The following is a 24,167-nucleotide window of genomic DNA, read 5'->3' as shown; positions in this document are numbered from 1 at the left end:
AAAAATGGCAGAGGAACTGAACGGGTACTTTGTGTCAGTCTTAACAGTAGAAAACACCAGTAACGTGCCATAAATTCAAGAGAGTCGGGGGTGGAGGTGAGTGTCGTGGCCATTTCCAAGGAGAAGGTGCTGGGGAAGCTGAAAGGCCCAAAGGTGGATAAACCACGTGGACCAGATGGACTACACCCCAGGGTTCTGAAAGAGGGAGCTGAAGAGATTGTGGAGGCATCAGTAGTGATCTTCCAAGAATCACTGGAGTCAGGGAGAATCCCAGAGGACTGGAAAATCGTTAATATAACATCCCTGTTTAAGGAGAGAGAGAGAAAAGACAGGAAATTATAAGCCGGTTAGCCTGACCTCAGTGGTTGGTAAAATTGTAGAGTCTATTATTAAGGATGAAATTTCAGAGTATTTTAAAGCACATGATAAAACAGGGCAAAGTCAGCACATCTCGTCAAAATTGAGATCTTGCCTGACAGATCTGTTGGAATTCTTTAAGGAGGTAACAAACAGGTCAGACAATGGAGAGTGGGTGAATGCTATTTACTTGGCTTTTCAGAAGGCCTTTGACAAGGTGCTGCACACGAGGCTGCTCAACAAGGTAAGAGCCCATGGTGTTAGAGTCAAGGTATCAGCATGGATAGAAGATTGGCTGACTAGTAGAAGGCAGAGAGTGGGGATAAAGAGGGCCTTTTCAGGATGGCTGCCAGTGACCAGTGGAGTTCCACAGGGGTCAGTGTTGGAACAACTGTTCTCTTTATATGGTAATGGTCTAGACAAAGAAATAGATGGCATGGTGGCCAAGTTTGCAGACGATACCAAGATAGGTGGAGGGGACAGGTAGTGTTGCTGAGGCAGGGAGTTTGCAGAAGGACTCAGAGGTTGGGGGAGGGGCAAAGTGGCAGATGGAATACAGTGTAGGGAAGTGTGGGGTTATGCACTTTTGTAGGAAGAATAAAGATGTCGACTATTTTCTAAATGGGGAGAGAAATCAGAGGTGCAAAGGGACTTGTGAGGAGGAATTTCTTCAACGAGAGTGGTGAATCCGTGGAATTCGTTGCCATAGAGGGTTGTGGAGGCCAAGTCATTGAATGTATTTAAGGCAGAGATTGATAGGTTCTTGATTGGTAAGGGGAGATGGCAGAAGAATGGGGTTGAAAAAAAAGTCAGCCATGCTTGAATGGCGGAGCAGACTCCATGGGCCAAATGGCCTAATTCTCCTCCTGTACCTTATGGTTATTGAAAGCCCCTTTCTTGCCACTGATTTCCTCTGCTAGTTTTACTAACTGAGACTGTGATACCCCCTCATCTAGTTTACAACTTTTAACTTCAACAAAAGCTAATAAAGTACTGGACTGCATTCATAATAGGATAGCAAATAAGAGGCTATATTTTATATGGACCATTTAATAAAAAGATGATGGCAGGAAAATATACAACTGTCACAAGATTCATGATGGGACACTAAGATAACAATATATGAATAATTCTGTACTGAGCAGAAATTAACTTTACCATAACTTTCTTCTACAGTTTCAAAAATTAAATCCTTCAAGATACAGTCACAATGAGTACCAATTAAAACTCTAAACATGTTGGAAATATGTTCTTAATTCCTAAGAATCAGGATCCAACTGTAATTAAAATGATGAAAAATATGTATGCATTGATCAAATATTGAAGCTCCACTATAAACAAGAATACTTGTGCTCTCTTGTTAAAAAGGGAAGTTACATTTATAGTACCCTTAATGCTTTAAAGACTTCAATGGTAATATTTAAACTAATTGAACACAAAGCCCAAAGAGAGACATTAAGACAGACTGCCATACCTGGCCAAAAACCCAATACAGGACAATGAGCACAGAGGTGATAGGTGAGTGGTACTTCAGGGAAGCAGACTGGAGTCTAACCAGAAAGGCACTGGAATAGGTAATGTATGGATTTCAGCAGCGGAGGGGTGCAGATAACCAGTACTTGGGATCAAGTAGCAACAAAAATCAGCTTAGTTTCAGAGAGAAGCATCCACTTTAAACACCTGGGAGAATCAATGATTCCCACAGGAAAGGGAAAAGACGATTGTTGGGCAGATGCTCTCTGCCTTTCATTATTAAGAATAAAAGGTAGTATCAAGGCTGATAGTACATCAATGATCATGCTTCAGCATTGAGTTAATGTCCAAAGAAAAATAAACAAATTTTAAATAAAATCTCGCTAGTCACAGGGTGCAGATGTCATTAGCATTTGTTGCCTATCCCTCACTCCCTGAACAGAGGAGCCGGTTAAGAGTCGAGCACATTGGTTGGTCTGGAGATGCAGTGGCCAGACCAAATCAGGATGGCAGATTTCCTTTTCTGAAGAATGTTAGTGAATCAGATGAGTTTTTAAAGAAATCTGGTAATTTCATGGTTACTGTGTTATTGACCTTTTTTTCTTCTAATTCCAGATGTAATTAGTTGAGTTCAAATTGTAGGGTTACTATGGTGGGATTCAAACTCTCTTCTGGGTCCTTGGTCCAGAACCCTGACTGCCAGTCCAGTATCTTAACCACTGTGTTCTTGGCTTAGTCATCTATAACCACTCAGATACTTTAGCATTCTATCCCAACTAATCTGCAACCAAAGACAACCCAGTAAGAATTGGGCAAATGCTGGATCAAACCGTTCTAATGATCTTCACAGGAAAGCAGTTTGACGTCATTGAAAGTCAAAGTTGTTGATGAGAACAAGGCTACATGAGTGAAATGGACAAGTGATGCAAGCACTCAGCAGACTGGACCCAAAGACTGGGTGATCCATTTCCAAGATGGAAAAGATAACGTCACTACAGATTCAGATTGGATAGTAACAAAACAGGCAGCTGTTTTCCAATCTTGAATCTTAACAAGGATCATGTTTCTAATGTTTTCAGATAACAGTACAATTTTAGAATCAATGGACCAGCAAACTAAGCTGAGGCATGGAATGATGCTGACATTAAATATTAGAGAACAAGTCCACAGAGCAAGGATACGTGGGGTATCTGGATCAGTCCTGGCTCTCAGTGGGATTCAATCTTCAAGAATTAATCAGTAGCAATGTTCATAAACCCTCAAATACACAGGTTGCACCTTGATGTTTGGAATTCTGAGCTTGCCCATTAAATACTGTAAACTAATGTTGCCAGAAATGTTTGAGTTCTGATACAGCAGAGAATCACACAATCTACTTTTAACTTACAAGAAGAGTTTGTTATTTCTGAAGTGCATTTGAGCCCCTGCAGCTGTTAATAAAGAGCTAACAAAATTCTGGAAAAATAATGCAAGGAAGACAGAGTCAGTAAAAGAAACATGACAAATGAAGTACTATGAAGGGAAATAGAAAGTTACCCATTTAGTAAGAATAACAGAAAAATAGAAATTTAAATGGAGCAAGACAATGAAACATTGGCATTCAGAGCTCCTTGTAAAAGCAAAGATAGCATACCAGCACAATGAATAATTAAGGATACAGGGCAGATAAAGTGCAAGAATAAGGAAGTCTTGTTACAACAGTACACCATGTTGCTAAGACCACACCTAAAGTACAGCAGAACTGTTCTGGTCTCCTTCAGGAAGACTCTACTTCCCTGAGAGGCAATTCAGATAAGATTCATCAGATTCATTCCTAGGAATGCCTTGAGAGCAAAATTGAATAAACTGGGCATGTATTTTCTTGTAAAAGGAATGGTTATCTCATTGAAATTTGTCTGGATAAATCCTATGAGAATATTTCCTCACGTTGGAGAGCCTGGAACTAGGGTGCCAGACTTGGGTTTACTGTTTTTTTTGTTGTATTTATTAATGGCAATGTGTGGTTGATAGTGAGGAAGTTCTAGGCTGAACTGGTTAGGGTAGTAAATGAAATTCAGTCCATATAAGTGTGAAATAATGCATTTGGGGAGGATAAATAAGGCAGAAAGAGTACAAAATAAATGGTAGGATACCAAGTGTTAAGGGATCTTGGAATTCACACTTACTAATCCTGAAAGGCAGCAGGACAGGTAGTTATGATAGTTAAGAAATGAAGGTGTAGGACATTTACAGTAAATTGTGGACCACTAAGGAATGTTAATGAACAGAGAGACTTTGCCATTCTAGACCACAGGTGATTAGGATGGTGAAGGCAGCATATATGGGTGCTTGCCTTCATTGATCAGGGCATAGAATATAAAAATTGAGACAAAGTTGCTGAATTATAACACTGGAGCATTGTCTGCAGTTCCAGTCGCCATACTACACGGAGGATGGGATTGCACCGGAGAGGGATTCATCAGGATGTTGCCTCGACTGGACGACTTTAGTTATGGGGAGAGATTGCATAGACTGGGTTTGTTTTCACTGGAGTGAAGGAAGCTGAGGGACAACCTGACAGAAGTACAAACGATTATGAGAGGAACAGATAGTCAGAATTTTTTTTCCCCATGGCAAGGTATCTAAACAAAGAGGTCCTAGGTTTAAGGAGAGAAGATGGATCTTTAAAGAGAATTTGAGGGATGAGTTTTGTTTTTTTTTCTTTTTTTTTTACACAGAGTGGTTGATATCTGGAACGCACTGCCGGAGGTGATGGTGAAATCAAAAACAATTACTATGTTTAAGAGACATTTAGACAGATACTTAAACTGGCAAGGCATAGAAAGATACGGTCCTAATGTGGACAAATGGGGTTCGTGTATATGTTTGGCATGGACGGAGGGCTGAAGAGCCCAGCTGTGCTCTACAACTATGACTCTAAAGCAGAATACTGGAGAAATTTAGCAGGTCAGGCAGCAACTGTGGAGAAATAGTTCAATAACCTTTCAATAACATTTAAGCTCAATAACCTTTCTCAAATGATAGTTAAAAAGATAGAAAACATGCTTTTACAGGCAATAGAATATAAAAGCAGGCAGGTCATCTAGAAGACTACGAACACCAGCATGGCCTCGGGTGGAGCACTGTGTATGGTTCTGACCACCACAGTACAGGAAGTATAGCATGACCGGGGCTATAGAGGTGATCTACAAAGATGTTGCCAGACCTGGAGAATAGTGACAAGAAGTGACTAGGCTGGGGTGGCTTTCCTTGGGGAAATTTACTTGAGATGTAGAAAACCTTAAGGGGCCAAGACTGGGTAAAAGGAAGAAAGACTGTCCCTTGACAAAAGTCAATAACTAGAGGACAAAGATTTAATTAGAAACAGCAAAACTGCAGGGAGACTGTGGAAAAACCTTTTCACTCAGTGGAGTGGGGATCTGGAGTTCATAGCTTCAAAGCACAGATTCCGAATCCATCACAATTCAAAAGGTGCTTGGTTGAGTGCCTGAAAATACGTAACATGCAAGTGTACAGACCGATCACTGGGAAGTGGGACAAATCTAAACCATTCAATTTTTGGCCAGGATGGCAAAGATGGACTGAATGTTCTCTCCTCTGCCATAAATTTTTATGACTATAAAGCTGAATTGACCAGACCAGCCCATCGCGTTAAAGGGCAGATCAGGCTAAAGGGCTATTTGGTCTATTGCTACATTGCTACATTACATTTAGAGGAGAGAACAGTTTGTGTTTCAGGTCTGCAAGCACATGGAAGGACCTTTTTCCAATTCTGGGGGAAGGTCATTGACCCAAACCTCTAGAATTCATTTTTCATTTCAGTTTACAATACCGTGTGTATTCTTGAACTGCTTAACTCATTTAAAATGCAACTGTACTACAAGTAATGTTGATCCATAACATCAACTGTAAGAAACAGTCACAAAACTAGAGCTAATGATTGCTTACCATCTTCATTCCTGTGAAAAAGGGCTCAGAGGTAGAGTTGGCAGCACCTGCTGAAGGGGGTGTTGGTGGCACCTTCTCACGAATCCCAAACGTTGTAAGAAGAGAGGCAATCACTGCAGGCACTATATATACTCCCAGCTACAAATGTAACACATTGGGCAATTTCTCACATTTTTGCATCTGAAATATGGCAAATGCACTCCAATATTAAATGCTCAAGGTAACAAGTATTTGACATGTCCTTACCAGCACAGGCATTGAAGATGGTTCCTTCATCAGTAGTGGAGAAAGGATGTTGGCAAAGAGAATACCCAACGGATTGGCTAGATTGCCAGGAAGAAATAAAGTCCAATTGTCACATTGCCAATTAATCATATCGTTACAACCTCAAGTGAACTTATTTTTCATGAGTAGCAGAAAATTTATGTTTGGAGTTTTCTATCCACTAAGTTAAGCATTAATCTAATCAAATAAATGATTTTACTCCTGTGAAAGAGAGGAAAACTACTTAAAAAGTAAATTACTCATTTAAGTAGAGCACTTCTTGTGGAAGAAATTTATGCAGCATGCACCAGTCAGACACCACTAATACTTACACTGGAATCATAAGCTCTCATTCTCACACATTGCATAAGGTAAACAGGAAACTTCGTTTACCATGTGTGATGGTGGTTCTGATCAGAGATTGTAGAAAGCAACATTATGAATCAAATTCTATTTGGAGGCTGAAAGCAAGGAAGAAATTGGAGAAATTGGCTGGCATGGCAAGTCAGTACATTTTGTTTCATCTTTGGATGACACCCCTGGTACCAATACAACACCCAAACATAATAACTGGGATTTTCAAGTTTTAACAACCTCCTTGCTTTTAGTCATCTTAATAAAGCCAAGGATCAGAAATGCCTATTATCACACACTGAGGAAACAGAACTGGAAGCCTCGTGTTTCCCCAGCTGCTCGGCTAATCGTGAAACACAGCCTTCAGTGGAACAAAGGTTGGGAACCACCACCACTTTTTTGTGAAAGATGTATTGGTATTCGTTCTAATCCACACCACTCACCCATTGATGAAATCATGTTTGCTGTAGCTCTTTGTTGTTCTGGAAACCAAAGAGCTGCCAACTTTGTCGGAGCAAAAAGAACCAAAGGCTGTGCGAATGCACCGAAAGTCTGACCCAGCATCAGGAGTGGAAATTTCCAGCTGTCTTTGGGTACGAAGAATGCAACACTCAACAATTGCACTATACAGCCAGCCAAGTTCAGCCATGAGCTCAGGATCAACTACAGTGCAGAAGATTAGAAGGGATTATTAAACTATTAATGCAAGGTCACTTATTGTTTTTATGTCTATATATTGGAAAACTTGTTTATCAATTTGAACTGACAAACAGAAATCATTTTGCGACTAAATTTAAGACACATATTGGCATTAGTGCACGGCAGCATAGCGGTTAGCACGACACTATTACAGTGCCAGCGATCGGGGTTTGATTCCCGTCACTGTCTGTAAGGAGTTTGTACGTTCTCCTGTGTCTGCGTGGGTTTCCTCCCAAATTGCAAAGAGGTATGGGTAGGTTAATTGAGTTTAAAATGGGCGGCGCAGACTCATTGGGCCAGAAGGGCCTGTTACCACGCTGTAAATAAAATTTTTAAAAATTTAAAAATTTAAAATTTAAAAATAACTAACATTGGTAATTCTGTGGGAAGGAACCACTGTGAATTATAGACACAGTCAGACAGCACGGAAACAGGCCTTTTGACCCACCAGCTCCACAGTGACCATTTTGCCCTTCTACACTAATCCCATTTGCTCACATTAGGACCATATCATCAATGCCTTTCTTATTTACATATCTGTCTAAATGCCTCTGAGATGTAGTGATTGTATCTGATTCCACCATCTCCTCTGACAGTGGTCCAGATATCAACCACACTGTGTAACAAAAAAATTCCCTTCAGGTCCCCCTTAAAATTCTTTCCTCATACCCAAGCCCTCTTCTTTAATGACAACCTACCATAACAAAAAAGATTTTGACTATCTACCTCATCTATGCCTCTCAATCTCATATACCTCTATCTGGTCACCCATTCAATCTCCTTTGTTCCAAGGCAAATAACCCCAGCCTATCCAATGTCTCCCCATAATTAAATCCTCCAGTCCTGGCAACATCCTTGTGAATCTCCTCTGCATTCACTGCAGCACAACCACGTCCGCCCTATAGTGTGGCAACCAAAACACTTGTAATCTAACTAGTGTTCTGTAAGGTTGCAACATAATGTCCCATCTCTCATATTCTGTGCCCTGACCCAACACGACAAGCATGCCATATGCCTTCTTCACCACCCTATCAACCTGTTACCACCTTCAGGCAAATTTGCACTTAAATCCCCAGCTCTCTCTGTTCATCAACATTCCTCAGTACCCTACTGTTTTCATCAACATTCCTCAGTACCCTACTGTTTACTATACACGTTCTACCCCCGTTTGACTCCCAAAATGTATCACCTTGCACTTGTCAGGGTTAAATTCCATTTGCAATGTGCCAGTTTTCCAACTGATCCTGTTGTAGCCTGAGAAAGCCTTCCTCACTATCCACAACACCAATCTTCATGTCATACCTCCTGTAATCACATCCATGTTGTTTATATCACAAACAGCAGAAGTCACATACTTCCAATCAGAAACCCATCCGTCCACCACCACCCTCTGCCTCTATCACTAAGGCAATTTTGGATCCAATTAGCCAGCTCATCTAGGATTGCACATGCCTTAAGCTTCTGTGACCTTGTCAAATGGCAAGCACAAACACATTGAATGTTCTATTCCAAGGATCTGAAGAGCCAAATATGTAATCCAGGCTGACATTTCAGTAAAATACTGAAGGAGGCTGCATCACAGCATAGGTCATAAACCTGCCTGGTCACCTACACCACAATGCACAAATTATATCAACCAAACCCAAATCTTAACAAGGCGTGCCTTGAATCAGAAAACATGGACCCTCTCAGGCAGCTCCAATACAGCAAGCTTTGTCACATATTAAACATTGCACAAAGCAAACCTTAAGAATTTAGCAGGACCAACCCTGGAAGTGAAGTAAGCCATCATTAATAGAACCATAGAACACTACAGCACAGAAAACAGGCCATTCAGCCCTTCCAGTCTGTGCCGAAACTTTATTCTGCTAGTCCCATTTACCTGCACCCAGCCCATAACCCTCCAGACCTCTCCCGTCCATGCATCTATCCAATTTATTCTTAAAACTTAAGAGTGAGCCTGCATTTACCATGTCAGATGGCAACTCGTTCCACACTCCCACCACTCTGAGTGAAGAAGTTCCCCATAATCTTTCCCCTTTCACCCTAAAGCCATGTCCTCTTGTACTCGTCTCTCCTAATCTAGGTGGAAAGAGCCTACTCGCATTTACTCTGTCTATACCCTTCATAATTTTGTAAACCTCTATCAAATCTCCCCTCATTCTTCTGCACTCCAAGGAATAAAGTCCTAACCTGTTCAATCTTTCCCTGTAACTCAACTCTTGAAGACCCGGCAACATTCTAGTATATCTTCTCTGCACTCTTTCAATCTTACTGATATCCTTCCTATAGTTAGGTGACCAGAACTGCACACAGTACTCCAAATTTGGCCTCACCAATGTCTTATACAACCTCACCATAACATCCCAACTCCTATACTCAATACTTTGATTTATGAATGCCAGGATGCCAAAAGCCTTCTTTACAACCCTGTCTATCTGTGATGCCACTTTCAGGAAATTATGCATCTGAACTCCCAGATCCCTTTGTTCCTCTGCACTCCTCAGTGCCCTACCATTTAATGTGTATGCCCTACCTTGGTTTGTCCTTCCAAAATGCAACACCTCACACTTGTCTACATTAAATTCCATCTGCCATTTTCTGGCTCATTTTTCCAGTTGGTCCAGATCCCTCTGCAAGCTTTGGAAGTCTTCCTCGCTGTCCACAACGCCTCCAATCTTAGTGTCATCAGCAGACGTGCTGATCCAATTTACCACATTATCATCTAGATCATTGATATAGACAACAAACAACAATGGTCCCAGCACAGATCCCCGAGGCACACCACTAGTCACAGGCCTCCAGTCTGAGAAACAATCGTCCACTACCACTCTGTCTTCTCCCACACAGCCAATTTCGAATCCAGTTTACAACCTCTCCATGGATACCTAGTGTCTGAACCTCATGAACTAACCTCCCATGTGGGACCTTGTCAAAGGCCTTACTAAAGTTCATGTAGACAACATCCACAGCCTTTCCTTCATCTGGATGTTTGTCGTCTATGTAACTGAAGATATTGTGTGCAACAACCTTGGCAGCCTTCTCAAAACTGCCAAAAGCAACCATAAAGTTATTTAAAATTAACTTACTGAAGTTCTAAGTCCAAGTGTGTCCAGTATCCATGTTGACCCAAAGCCGAATGGAATACCAACAACGAGGTAGACCATCGATAACCAATTGACCTGATCCATGGAAATGTGGAAATAGCGGGCAGTCTGATCCGCTACTGGTGCAAACGTCAGCCAACACTGTAATGAATGAAAATTGTCATGCAACCCTTTCCCAATGAAAAATGGAAAGATTTTACAGAATAATTATACCATTCCAACATAAAACGAGACATAGTTAAGATACAATTTGAAGAACATTAACAATTTTCCATGAAATTAACATCAGAAAGCATAAGACTGGACACAGGAGTTATCATCACATGGAAAGAGGTCATTCAACCTGCAGAGTTCTTACTAGTTCTATGCAATAGCAATCCAACTGACAGCAGTTTCCACCCTTCACCGTAACTCTGCAAATTCATCCAGCTTGCATTTGAACACTACAATTGAAGCCACCTCCACTACCACTCCAGCTAATCACATTCTGCATAAAAAGTTCTTGCAACTCTGATCTCCCTGTCAACCACGAAATGGGCAGGCACAGTAGTGTAGCGATTAGTGTAACACTATTACAGCTCCAGCGACCCGGGTTCAATTCCGGCTGCTGTCTGTAAGGAGTTTGTACGTTCTCCCCGTGACTGTGTGGGTTTCCTCTGGGTGCTACCACATTCCAAAGACGTACAGGTGAGGAAGTTTTGGGCATGCTATGTTGGCGCCAGAAGCGTAGCGGCACTTGCGGTCTGCCCTCAGAACACACTACGCAAAAGATGTATTTCACTGTGTTTCGATATACATGTGACTAATAAAGATCTCATCTTAATACCTTGGAGACGCAAGAGCCTGCAGATGCTGGAATCTGGAGTAAAGAACAAACTGCTGGAGAACTCAGTGGGTCAGGCAGCATCCATGGAGGCAAAAGGATAGTTGGCGTTTTGGGCTGAGACCCTGAGTCAGGACTGAATGTAGAGGAGAGACAGCCAGTACAAAGAGGCAAGGGAGGGTGAGGCAGGAACTGGCAGGCCATATATGGAAGCAGGTGATGGACAGATGGAGCCAGGTGGGGGATGGGAGGGTGGCGAGAGGGACAGAGGCTGCTGGAATCTGCTAAGTAAGGAAGGTGATAAGTGGAATCAGTGGGGAGGCATGAGGGGCCCTGGAACCATTTGGGGAAGGGGACAGGAGAACCACGTGTGGTATGTGGGTGACTGGCAGATGGAACCAGGTGGGGGAGGGGAATGAAACAGGCTGGATGCGCGGTGTGGGAACCAGAAGGACAGAGGAAGGACCACAGGGAGTGCAGCTTACCTGAAAATGGAAAATTCAATGTTCATACCATTGGTTGTGGACTACCCAGGCAGAATAGGAGGCTCTATTCTTCCAGTTTGCATTTAGCCTCACCCTGGCGAGTGCAGGAATCCGAGGATGGACAGGTCAGTGTGGGAGTGGGATGGGGAATTGAAATAGCATGTATCGGGGAGCTCAAGATGGCCATCGTGGACAGAGCGCAGATGCTCATCACGGACAGAGCACAGATGCTCGACAAAGTGGTCATCTAGTCTGTGCTTGGTCTCACTCATGTACAGGCCACAGAGAGCATCAAATGCAGTAGACCTGGTTGGAGGTGCACGTGAATCTTTGCCCAATGTGGAAAAGCTGTTTGGGCTCCTGGATTATGGGGAGGGAGGTGTAGGGGCAAGTACTGCACCTCCTCTGGTGCAGGGAAAAGTGCCAGGGAATAGGATAGGGTGGGTTGGTTGGGACGAGCTAGCCTGGGAGTCACAGAGAGTGGTCCCTGTGGAAAGCAGAAAGGGGTGGGGAGGGAAAGATGTGATTGGTGGTGGGAACCCACTGCAGCTGGCGGAAGTGAAGAAGGATGACGTGCTGAATGTGCAGGCTGGTCAGGTGAAAGGCGAGGACCAAGGGAACTCGCTTTCATTTCTCCATCACTACCTGGGTGGAGTTGTGGTGGGAGCAGAAGTGCAGGAGATGCGGGTGATGGCTTCATCAACCACAGTAGAGGGGAAGACACATTTCCTGAAGGAGGACATTTCAGATGCCCTGGAGCAGAGAATCTCATCTTGAGAACTGATGTGGTGCAGATAGAGAAACAGAAAATGGGATGGAGTCCTTCCAAGAGACTGGGTGAGAGGAGGTGGAGTCGGTAGTTGTGGGAGTCAGTAGGATTCAAGTCAATGTCAGTAGATAGTTTGTCTCCAGAGATGGAGACAGAGATCCAGAAAAGGGAGAGGTGTCAGAAATGGTTCAAGTGAATTTGAGGGCAGGGTGGAAGTTCGTAGGGAAGGTGACAAAATTGACATGTTCTACATGAGTGTAGAAGAAGCACCAATGCAGTCGACGTAGCAAAAAAAGATGGGGGGGGGGAGAGTGGGGGGAGATGATGCTGGGATAGGTTTGGAATAAGGATTGATCCACGTAGCGACAAGACAGGCATAGCAAGGGCCCATAGCTACAACTTTGATTTGTTGGGAATACCTTGGGATGTTCTACTCTATGAAATATTATCTAAATGCAAGTTCCTGTTGTAGTATGTACAAACACAAATCATGAAAAGGCCCCTTAAGCCACCTCTGCAACTTAATGAGGTCACAGGTGACCTGATTGCAACCTCAATTCCATATTCTTATCTACTAGCAGTAACCTCCACCCACTAGCTTATCAAGTATCGATATAACTCAGTCTTAAACATACAAAGACTCTGCTTCCACAACCCTTTCAGGAGGAGTTACAAGGGTTCATGATCTTTAGAAAAAGGTTTGCCTGATCTCTGCCTTAAATGGGCGACCTCATTATTAAACTGTGAGCCCTAGTTCTAGATTCTCCCACAGGAGGAAACATACTCTCTACATCCACCCCAACAAGAATCCTCAGTGTCTTTTGTTTCAGTCTAATCCCTGCTTATCCTCTTAAACTTTTCCAATAACTTTCCCACCACTGATAACTGGTCTGTAGTTCTTTGGCTTATCCTTGCTGCCCTTCTTAAATAAAAGCACATTAGCTATCCTCCGGTCTTCTGGTACCTCACCTGTGGCTAATGAAGGCCAAGGTCTCAGCAATTTCTTCTGCTACTAACATCCAAGGAGAGACCTGGCCAGGCCCCAGGGATGGAACAGTACAGCACTGGACAGGCCATTCAGCCCATGATTTATCCATCTTCATGTTTATCAATGCATTCTCCCAATCAAACAACCAACTCTCTTCTCATACCTTTATGGTTCTCCTATGTTTAAAGCCCTGGACCACATCACTTTGCAATTAATTATCAAATTCTATCATATTACAGGATCATACAGCAAATCCTCTCAAAATACTTCCATCCTGCATTAACATCCTTGGACTAGATTTGTTTTTTCTGTCTGTCACAACTTGCAATAGTGTCATTATGTTTATTCTGACATACAAGTTAAGTATAATTTATGTTATTTTAAGTTACGTTAACTTGTTTGTCATGTACTGTGCAGCTGCTGCAATAAAGTGAATTTTCATGTCATTTATAGCCTGGGTATATATGCCTATGACAATAAACTTGAGCTTGAACATCATTATATTGGGAGACCAAAACCTATAAAATGTACTATAGAAGCAATATTTACTAGCTTGCATCCAGGATACTCTTGTCTCCAAAAGGGCCCCAGAGTGATCAGATGTCCTATCATGATCCCCAGCTCCCAATCCTCACCCACCCACCCCCACCTGCCCAGATAAGGAACCGCTTGGAATTTCAAGAGATGACTGAAAAAAATAACCTTCAGCCAATCAAAGACGAGAGTTGACAGTGATAATTGTTCCAACTTTACACACCAGCAGTTCTGCTGAACATAAGATTTGACCATGGTTTTTTCCTCCTTGAACAGTTGCCTCTCTCTTCTTTCAAGATCCTTGTTAAAATCTAATCCATTTGATTTCTAGTCACCATTCATTGAGAAATCCTGCTCACCTTAACCCCAACTCATTTGTTGTCTGATTGTTTCCTTGACAAACCTTGCAACATATTCCTTGCAACTACTACAAATACTGTAGTAGTATTTGTTTCCTACGATTGGAGGTCAAGTGCAGACAACAATTTCCACCTGACAAATTTCTCCCCAATATCCATTCTAAGGCTCAGCTTTGAACCCACTCCTTGGGCCTGCAACATTTACATCAACAGTGCTCCAATTACATGCCACATAGAACAGTGCAGCACAGGACCAGGCCCATCAGCCCACAATTGTCTATGCTGACCACGCCAATCAAACTAATCCCATCTGCCTGTACAAGATCCATATCCCTTCATCAGAGAGTTACTCTCAGTTTGCTAATAATATTCAGTGTTTTCAGACTAGAAAGCAGAAAATATAACACCATTATTTAAAGGATGAAGGGACATAGAAAACATACGAATTAGCTTGACATTAGTGGTGAAATGCTGGAATCTATTATTAAGGAAGTGGTACAGGGCCCTTGAAAAATAATGATGAGGTTGGGCAATGTCAACATGGACTTATGAAAAGGAAACTGTTTGACAGATCCATTGGAGCTTTGAGGTTGTAATGGCAGAACAGATAAAACAGAACCAGTGGGTGTGGTGCATTTCAGGAGACCCTCAATAAGAAGCCACAGAGATTATTAAACAGAATTAGGGCATGAGATTAGAGGTTATATACTGGTGTGGATTAAGGACTGGTTCAAAACAAAAAAAAACAGTAGAAATACACAGGTCATATTTTGTTCAGAGGCTATAACTAGTGGGGCACTGCAAGGATCGGTGCCGGGGTCCCAACTTGCATCAAAGATTTGGATAAGGGGATCATATATAATAATCAGTTTAAGATTATTATACCATTTGTATGAACAGTAGCAACCAGCATTTTGATCTTGCTCCAAGTTCTAGATTCATGACTGATCCAAAATTCCTCGTCCACTTTCCTGCCATTTCCCCATAACCCCCTACCCCACCCACCCGATTCCCTTACCATTTAGAAATATATCCATGGACTTTGCCCCCACAGCTCTCTGTGGCAATGAGTTCCAACGACTTTCAACCTTGTAAGAAATTTTACATCTCAGTCCTAAATGGGTGCTCCCTTATTCTGAGACCATGCCTTCTGGTTCTGGACTCTCAGGAGAGAGGACATCCTCTCAGGATTTACCCTGCCCATCCCTCATCTTTCAATAAGATCACCTCTTATTCTTCTAGACTGCCTAAACTGCAATGAGTAAAATCCCTTGTAGGACAATGCCTCCAAATCTAGGAACTTCCTACTGAACCTTTTCTCAACTGCCTGTAATGAAAAAATACTTTTTGTTAAATAAGGGGACCAAAAATGTTCACAATATTCCTGATGGGATCTCACTACTGGCTTGCACAGTTGCAGCAAGACTTCCTATTTAAGGAAATATGAAATAAGGCCAAAATTCCATTAGCTCTTCCCATTATCTGCTTTAAGGTTAGGATACATGTGTGCTAGCTTTCTACATTTCTCACATTATACTCCATTTGACAACTTTTTGCCCACTCAGCTAACAATCTCTCTCTAAACTATATCCTCCTCGCAACTTGCCTTCCCACCTATTTTTGTTCTGAAGGTTTGGCTACCATGCATTCACTATCTTTCAGAGTTATTCACATGTTGTGGACAGTTGTGTCCAAGCACCAATCCCCATGGTATCCCACTGGTCTCCAAACTGAAAAAGACCCTTATCCCCACTCACTGCTTCCTGCCTGTTAACCAATCCTTCATCCGTGCCAACAGAGTCTTATCTTATGACTTAAATTTTAGTGACACACTTTTTCAAACACCTTCTGGAAGCCTAAACACATCTACCTGGATCCCCTCTATCCACTTTGGTCGAGACTTGAAGATACAAATCTGGGTGGCTGAGAGAGTTGAGGAAATTCAAGTTCAAGTCACTTTACTGTCATTCATCCACGCTATAAAAACACATGGCAGAACAAAATGTCGTTTCCCCCAGACTCACAACAGAGGACATACATAAAACAAAAGACATACAATAAACACAAACAAAAAACAAAAAAAATCAAAAAAAGTGCAAGTACAAATAGTGCAAAAACGGTATATACAAAATACAAATTTAGTGCAGAGTTAGTGCAAAACCGAGTTGGACAAGAGAAATACAAGCTCAGTGTGTTGTACTCATTGTATAAACATGTTCAGCAACAGCCAAAGTTCTTATACGCCGTTGTGCAAACCAGAGTTTTTGACCTGGCATTTGTCTACCAGGGTATTCAGGAGCCTGACAGCCTGGGGGGAAAAAACAATTCTGGCCTGGATGCTCTGGTACCGCTTGCAAGACGGCAGTGGGACAAATAGGTCGTGCGAGGGATGAGAAGGGTCATCTATGATTCTATAAACCTTACGTGTACATCGTGTATTGTAAATATCCAAGATGGAGGGAAGAGGTACTCCAATGATCTTTTGCACTGTACTCGCAATTCTCTGCAAAGACTTACGGTCAGAGATATTACAGTTGCCATACCAGGCAGAGATGCAGCTAGTCAGGACACTCTCAATGGTACCCCTGTAGAATGTAGTGAGGGTGGGGGAGGGCAGGTTTGCTCTTTTCAGCCGCCGTAAAAAGTGGGGACACTACTGTGCCTTCTTGGCAAGGGAAGAGATGTTAGTTGACCAGGACAGGCCACTTGCTATATGTATTCCCAAGAACTTATAATAGCTGACACTCTGTACAATGATGCCATTGATGCACAGGGGTAAGTGGTCAGCCTGAGCCTTTCTAAAATCCACAATCATCTCTCGTTTTGTCCACGTTCAAGGAGAGATTGTTGACTGAGCACCAATCCGCCAGCCTCGCCACCTCCTCTCTGTGAGCTGTTTCATCATTCCTGCTGATGAGGTCCACCACTGTTGTATCATCAGCAAACTTGATGATATGGTTGGAGCTTGAGTTGGCAGAACAGTCATGTGTCAGCAGCATGAACAGCAGTGGACTGAGCACACAGCCCTGTGGGGGCTCCAGTGCTCAGCCTGGTGATTTTTGAGATGGTATTTCCAATACGAACTGACTGTGGCCTTTCAGAGAGGAAGTCCAGAATCCAATTGCAGGTGGAGGTGCTAAGGCCCAGTAGGTGCAGCTTCCTTATAAGGTTCTGTGGGATGATAGTGTTAAAGGCAGAGCTGAAGTCTATGAAGAGCATCCTAACATGTGTCCTTTTGATCTAGGTGAGACAAAACCAGGTGGAGGGCAAAGGACAATGCATCTTCGGTTGACCGATTGGGGCAGCATGTAAACTGAAGGGGTCCAGTATGGGAGGGAGAATGGATTTGCCAGACTAACCTCTCGAAGCACTTCATGATGACTGAAGTCAGTGCCACGGGGCGGTAGTCATTTAAGCAGGTTACAGGTGTCTTTTTAGGCACTGGTATAATGGCGGTAGATTTGAAACAAACGGGACAACTGCTTGGCTCAAGGAAACGTTAAAGATGTCGGTGAATACATCTGCCAGCTGGTCTGCGCAGTCCCTGAGCACACGGCCAGGTATGTTATCAGGTCCCGCTGATTTCAGAGGGTCAAACTTGGATAATATCTTCCTCACACTAGCTGAGGACAGACAAAGTACCTGGTTATTGAGCGGTAGTGTCTTGCTCACAGGTTCGTTGTTAAGTGCATCAAACCGAGCATAAAAGTCATTCAGTGCATCTGGGAGGGGGGCATCATTTGTCACAAGTGTGAGGTGGGGGCTTGTAGTCCGTGACGGCCTGGATGCCCTGCACAGACGTCTTGTGTCCTTGGTATCAGAGAAGTAGCCCTGGATCTTCTGGGCATAACTCCTCTTTGCCTCCCTGATGCCACAGGACAGGTTGGCCCTCGCTGTCCTGAGGGCTGCCACATCACCTGACCTGAAGGCAGCACCTCGAGTTTTCAACAGTTGATGTATCTCTGCTGTCAGCCATGGCTTCTGGTTGGCGCGTGCGGCGATGGTTTTGATGACAGTGACATCGTCAATGCACTTGTTGATGTAGTCAGATTGATTCCTGGGAGGGAAGGATGCTTAATCTCTCAAGAAGAGATTAAGCAGACTAGTTCTATGCTACTGAGCTAATAAGAATGAGGAACTTCATTCAACTACACAAAATCACTACAGGAATTCCCAGGGTAAATGCAAAAATGAGGATTCCTACAGCTGTGGTACCAAGGTAAAATGTCATTTGTGATCCACTGAATGTCAGTACAGGAAAGAGAGGCTGAATGGCCTACTTCTGCTGCTGCTATACCATTAGGTTCATGACACACATGAATAACTTGAGAGTGGTTACAGGTACAACAAATTCTGCCCATCACCAAAAGGGTGCAATGATCCTGCTGACAATATCAAAGTCAGAGAATAGGAACACTTGGACTAGTTTTCTGGTCAACTAGTATTTGAACATGACATCAGCATCACAAGGAGTCGTTTAGCTTCGAGAAATCACGTGTCTCCTGTGGGCAAAATGCACTGTCAGCTCAGAACTTCCTTTTGCATGTAAAAGCTGACTTTCATTTCACTCTGGAATTAGGCAATTCAACCTGATCCTTTGCAAATCAGCCATAAACGACCCAGGCCGAACAGTCAGCGCGTCTAATCTTTGCCAGAGCTGGGGGCAGGGAGGTGTTAAGACATAAAGTACATATACTTAGTAAATTACCAACACTACTTGCATTCCACATCCCTGCATCTCTTTTCTTTCCATCAGGGTTTTCCCATGGTTTTCAATACATCCTTGATTGTTTTATCAGCTGATAAAGGGCATTCATGTGACTCATTCCTCAAGAGGCAACTTACTCAATTCTCTACTCGCCTGCCACAAATTTATAAAATACTTCAATTGCTTTTCATCATTTGAAATAAAACTGAGGTAAAGGGGAACAATTTAAAAAATACTGAAAATGTATTAAATCTGTCAAAAAAAACAAACCAGCAAGTGACACCAAAAGATAGTGGTAATACACAAAGTAATGAACATTTAGTCCAGAATAATTCTACTATCTACACAGCATACTGGGTTCCTGAAAAACAGGGTCACACTGCTGTAAATGATCCCTTGTGTCTCAGGATCATGGATGACTTGCAGGGAGCTCAGCTGCCTAGCAGACCATGAGCTTTATATTGAGGTCTTCATTTTCAAAAAGCTCTTCCCCAGATGGTCAAAAGTTATGCTGACGCACTGAAGAGAAAAGTGAGCCTTTGGGAAGAGGTGGCTTCCAAAATATAGCTTCTCCATTTCCAGGGTCTCACAGTCGACCTTCATAGTCAGGGGCAGTGTTGTGCAGCAAGAGGCAGCTTCACTGAGGATCTTTAGAGATGTTGTCTGTAAGGGACCATTGTACTTACACAGCACAGGAACCGGCCCTTTGGCCTATGGATGAGTTGTGCCGAAGGGCCTGTTTCAATGCTGCATAACAATGAATTTATTCTCCCATTCAGAGAACAAACTGATGACTTGGAGGTCAGCCTCTGAACGTAAGTACATGCAAGTACTGTCTGGGTACTATGGGTCGATGACTGAAGTTGAAGTGACTTTTGTTCTGGAAAGGAAGTAATGTAGGCTGAATAGTTTTCAATTTGTCCTAATGGTCAACTCCATTCCACAGGAAGCAAGTTCCAGTACTGCAACAAACTAGAACAGTGCTGGGACAATGATGCAGCACTGCCTGGCACCATTCTGCACTGAGGCTGGCTCTCTTGCAGACCAGCTGACTAAGATCACAGTTTGCTTGTCATCATGATGCACCTGTAAAATATCCACCTCATCACAAAGGCAGACATTGACGGTTAAACAGACTATTCTCTTCAGAGCATTAGCATAGCTTTTGACCATTTGAGGACTATATTCCATTGTTGTCCTCCATTTACTGAGTCAAAGGAATTTGGGAGGTTATAAATAGTAGACAATGCCCTTTGCTGCATTTCATTTGGAGTTGTCACATGGTGTAGGTCATGTCCACTGCGCCTCTAGATGATGGACAAAATTTACACTGCAACCCCACTGTGATAAGACTATTGAACGGTTCCCTTATACAATGAGATGGACTATGACCTCACGATCTACCTTGTGTGACCTTGCACCTTATTGCACTGCACTTTCTCTGTAGCTGTGACACTTTGTAGTGTTACTGTTTTTACCTGTACCACCTCATTCAATGTAACTGCACTGTGTAATGAATTGACTTGTATGATGGGTTTGCAAGACAAGTTTTTCACTGGACCTCGGTACAAGTGACAATAATAAACCAATACCTTGCAACAACTTTCCCTTGGATGTGGGAGAAAACTGGAGCAATTGGACAAAACCTAGCAAAGATGCAAATTCCACACTGAAGGTCAAGTTTGAACCCAGGTGTCTGGAAGACTAAGGTCTCTGAGGCAGCAGCTCCATAAACTGCACGAGTATCTCTCAAAGCAGGGATCAATAGATTTCTGGATATTAATGGAATCAGGGGATGTGGGAATAGTGCAGGAAAAGAGCATCCAGGTAGATCAGCCAATAGCTTCCAGGATTTATTAGCCTGCTCCCAATTCATTTATTTACCTGTACAATGAATTCCAGTATTTTACCATTTTCTTGCTGTCTCCTTTCTCGGATGGCATCATTACATTTTCAGCTCTCCAATCCTCTGGAATCACTTCAGAATCCAGGGGATTGGGCAGATTACAACTAAAGCATCCCGTGTTCACCCGCCCTCTCTCACAGATGTGGCAAGTGTCAGAGCACCTCTCGAGTGCTCCAAGTTCCGGAATATCAGCCTGGCACCTGGTCACTCGGGTCCTGCCGTGGGTCTGCTCAGCCATGGCCGCACACTTTGCCGGGGGATGGGTCTCCATCCTCAATTCGTTAAGGGTCCGGCCCGGGGGCCAGGCCCGGGAGGGGGGAGGGGGGGAGGGCTACCGGCTGACAGCCCTGCTGCTCCCCCAACAAGCGCGGCCGCCACAGCCCCCCGCTCCCCCCCCCCCCCCCACCTACCATGGCATTGGAGCAGCTGAGGGCACAGGTGGCGAACAGGACGAGCCAGCGCCGCCGGTAGGTGCGGTAGACGGGGGGCGCCGCCGCCGCCGCCGCCGCCTCCATCGCCGCCGCTCCCTGAGGTGCCAACAGGCGGTCCTCCGGCCGCGCCTGCGCACCGCCGCCGCGCCGACCCTGCTCCGCCCACTAATGACCTCATCAGACAATGGAGCCAATCAGAGGGCGACGGCCCCGTTACTCCCGAGAAAGAGCAAAACCCGGAGCCGGATTGGCAGGCGGACTGCCAGTGCAAACCAAAACCCGGAGCCGGATTGGCAGGCGGACTGCCAGTGCAAACCAAAACCCGGAGATGCGGCCGGATTCGTCGCGCCCACAATCTCCCGGACCTGCACCCGGACGTAATGGTTGGGTTCCCCACCCGCCGATTTGTTCATTTACAGCCAGTTTATTACCTTGAACGTGTTCCTACTGTTACAACGCAAGAAATAATAACAGAAACAATAATCCCGACCCTGCTCCTCGTTTCATACCCAAACACCACGCTCCTGCACTGTCCCATTCCTGGATCCCTGGTACAGACAGGTGTCTGTCGGGCTCACTTCTGAATGCAATCGATAGCAGAGTCTCCGCCGCCCTGCCAGGTTCACCACCCACCAGTGAAGACGTTCCTCGCTTCAACCCTAAATGGCCTGTCTCTGACTCGGAGACTATGACCCCCGAGCTCAGCCAGAGGAAACATCTGTCAATTACTCTAAAGAATGTTCTGTTCCAGTGATGCCACCTCATTCTTCTAATGCCCTACATTAATGACAGACTTGCATCCCAGGAATCAATCTGGTGAATCTGGACTGCAGTTGCTACTTTTTTTTAAAAAAAGGTAAGTAGACCAAAATTGTACACAATACTCCAGTTTTGGTCTCACCAAGGCACTATACAATTAGATTAAAGCATCTTTACTCTTGTGCCTAGACAAGGGAGACTACAATGGGATGAGGGAGGAGTTGGCTAACGTAGACTGGGAACAAGCTATATGGTGAGACAGTTGTGGAACAGTGGAAGACTTCCAAAGAGATTTTTCACGGTGCTCAACAAAAGTATATTCCAGTTAAAAGGAAGGACAGCAAGGGTGGGGAGAGCCAGCCTTGGATAACGAAGGAAATAAAAGGCATCAAACTAAAAGCTCATGCATACAAAGTTACTAAGAGTAGAGGGAAAACTGAAGATTGTTGCTTTTTAAAGTTTGCCCAAAGAATTACTAAGCAAGCAGTAAGGAAAGGGAAGATAGATTATGAAAGTAAACTGGCACAAAATATAAAAACAGGTAGTAAAAGTTTTTATAACTATATAAAGCAGAAAAGTGTGGCTAACGTGAATGTAGATCCCTTGGAAGATGATGTAATGTGGAAATGTCCGAGGCCTTGAATGACTCTTTTATGTCAGTCTTCTTGGTGGAGGACACGTCTAACATACCAAAGAGAGATGTTATGGATTTGATGGGAGTGAGAACATCTGTACAATCGCTGTCACTAAAGAGGTAGTGATGAGCAAACTAGTGGACCTAAAGGTAGACAAGTCCCGTGGTCAGATGGGATACATCCCAGGGTACTGAAAGAAATACCATAGAACAATAGTACAGGCCCTTCAGCCAACCATGTTGCCCTGACCTTTAAACCACACCTGAGACTATCTAACTCCTTCCTCCCACATATCCCTCTATTTTAAATTCCTCCATATGCTTACCTAACAATCTCTTGAACTTGACCAACGTATCAGCCTCCACCACCACCCCAGGGCAGCACATTCCATGCACCAACCACTCTGGGTGAAAAACCTCTCTGACATCTCCCTTGAACTTCCTACCCATTAACTTAAAGTCATGCCCTCTTGTATTGCGCATTGGTGCCCTGGGAAAGATGCACTGGCTGTCCACTCTATCTATTCCTCTCAATATCTTGTATACCTCTATCATGTCTCCCCTCATCCTCCTTCTCACCAATGAGTAAAGCCTGAGCTCCCTTAGTCTCTCCTCATAATCCATACTCTCTAATCCAGGCAGCACCCTGGTAAATCTCCTCTGAGCCCTTTCCAATGCCTCCACATCCTTCCTATAATGAGGCGACCAGAATTTGGACACAGTATTCCAAGTCTGGTCTAACCAGAGTTTTGTAGAGCTGCATCATTACCTCGCAGCTCTTAAACTCGATCCCATGACTTATGAAAGCTAACATCCCATAAGCTGTCTTATCTACCTTATCCACCTGTGAGGCAACTTTCAGTTATCTGTGGATATGAACCCCCAGATCCCTCTGCTCCTCCACACTGCCCAGAATCCTGCCATTAACCTTGTATTCCGCCTTGGAGTTTGTCCTTCCAAAGTGTACCACCTCACACTTCTCCTGATTGAACTCCATCTGCCACTTCTCAGCCCAGCCCTGCAACCTATCAATATCCATTTAAGCTTCGACAGCCCTCCACACTATCCACAACAGCACCAACCTTTGTGTTGTCTGCAAACTTGCTAACCCACCCTTCCACCCCCTCATCCAAGTCATTAATAAATGTAAAAGTAGAGGTCCCAGAACCGATCACTGTGAGACACCACTAGTCACAGCCCTCCAATCCGAATGCACTCCCTCCACCACAACCCTCTGCTTTCTACAGGCAAGCCAATTCTGAATCCACACGGCCAAGACTCCCTGGATCCCTTGCCCCTGACCTTCTGAAGAAGCCTACCATGTGGAACTTTGTCAAACGCCTTACTACAATCCATGTAGACCACATCTACTGCACTACCCTCATCAATCTTCCTGGTCACCTCCTCAAAGAACCCTATCGGGCTTGTGAGGCAAGATCTTCCCTTCACAAATCCATGCTGGCTGTCCCTGATCAGACCATGATTCTCTAAATGCTCATAGATCCTCTCTTAGAGTCCTTTTTAACAGCTTGCCCACCACAGACGCAAGGCTCACTGGTCTGTAATTCC

At 43.9% G+C, this 24,167-nt stretch overlaps 1 protein-coding gene across 1 annotated transcript in view; it reads right to left on the bottom strand.

The window, feature by feature from the left end:
- The window catches only part of slc49a3 (solute carrier family 49 member 3), a 53,300-nt gene extending 31,966 nt beyond the window's left edge, over nucleotides 1–21,334 (bottom strand). Inside the window, exons 1-5 of the mRNA XM_052034787.1 lie at nucleotides 21,185–21,334; nucleotides 10,185–10,343; nucleotides 6,840–7,059; nucleotides 6,025–6,101; nucleotides 5,779–5,916 (exon numbers count right to left, since the gene is read on the bottom strand). Coding sequence (XP_051890747.1) covers nucleotides 5,779–5,916; nucleotides 6,025–6,101; nucleotides 6,840–7,059; nucleotides 10,185–10,343; nucleotides 21,185–21,289 — 699 coding nt within the window. The 5' untranslated portion in view covers nucleotides 21,290–21,334. The remainder of the gene's footprint in view (nucleotides 1–5,778; nucleotides 5,917–6,024; nucleotides 6,102–6,839; nucleotides 7,060–10,184; nucleotides 10,344–21,184) is intronic.
- Between the last annotated feature and the right edge of the window lie 2,833 nt (nucleotides 21,335–24,167).

The sequence above is a fragment of the Pristis pectinata genome, chromosome 2, assembly GCF_009764475.1.
Source record: "Pristis pectinata isolate sPriPec2 chromosome 2, sPriPec2.1.pri, whole genome shotgun sequence".
NCBI classification, from domain to species: domain Eukaryota; kingdom Metazoa; phylum Chordata; class Chondrichthyes; order Rhinopristiformes; family Pristidae; genus Pristis; species Pristis pectinata.
The sequence above is the reverse complement of the archived record's forward strand: the minus strand, read 5'-3'. Positions and strand labels throughout refer to the sequence as shown.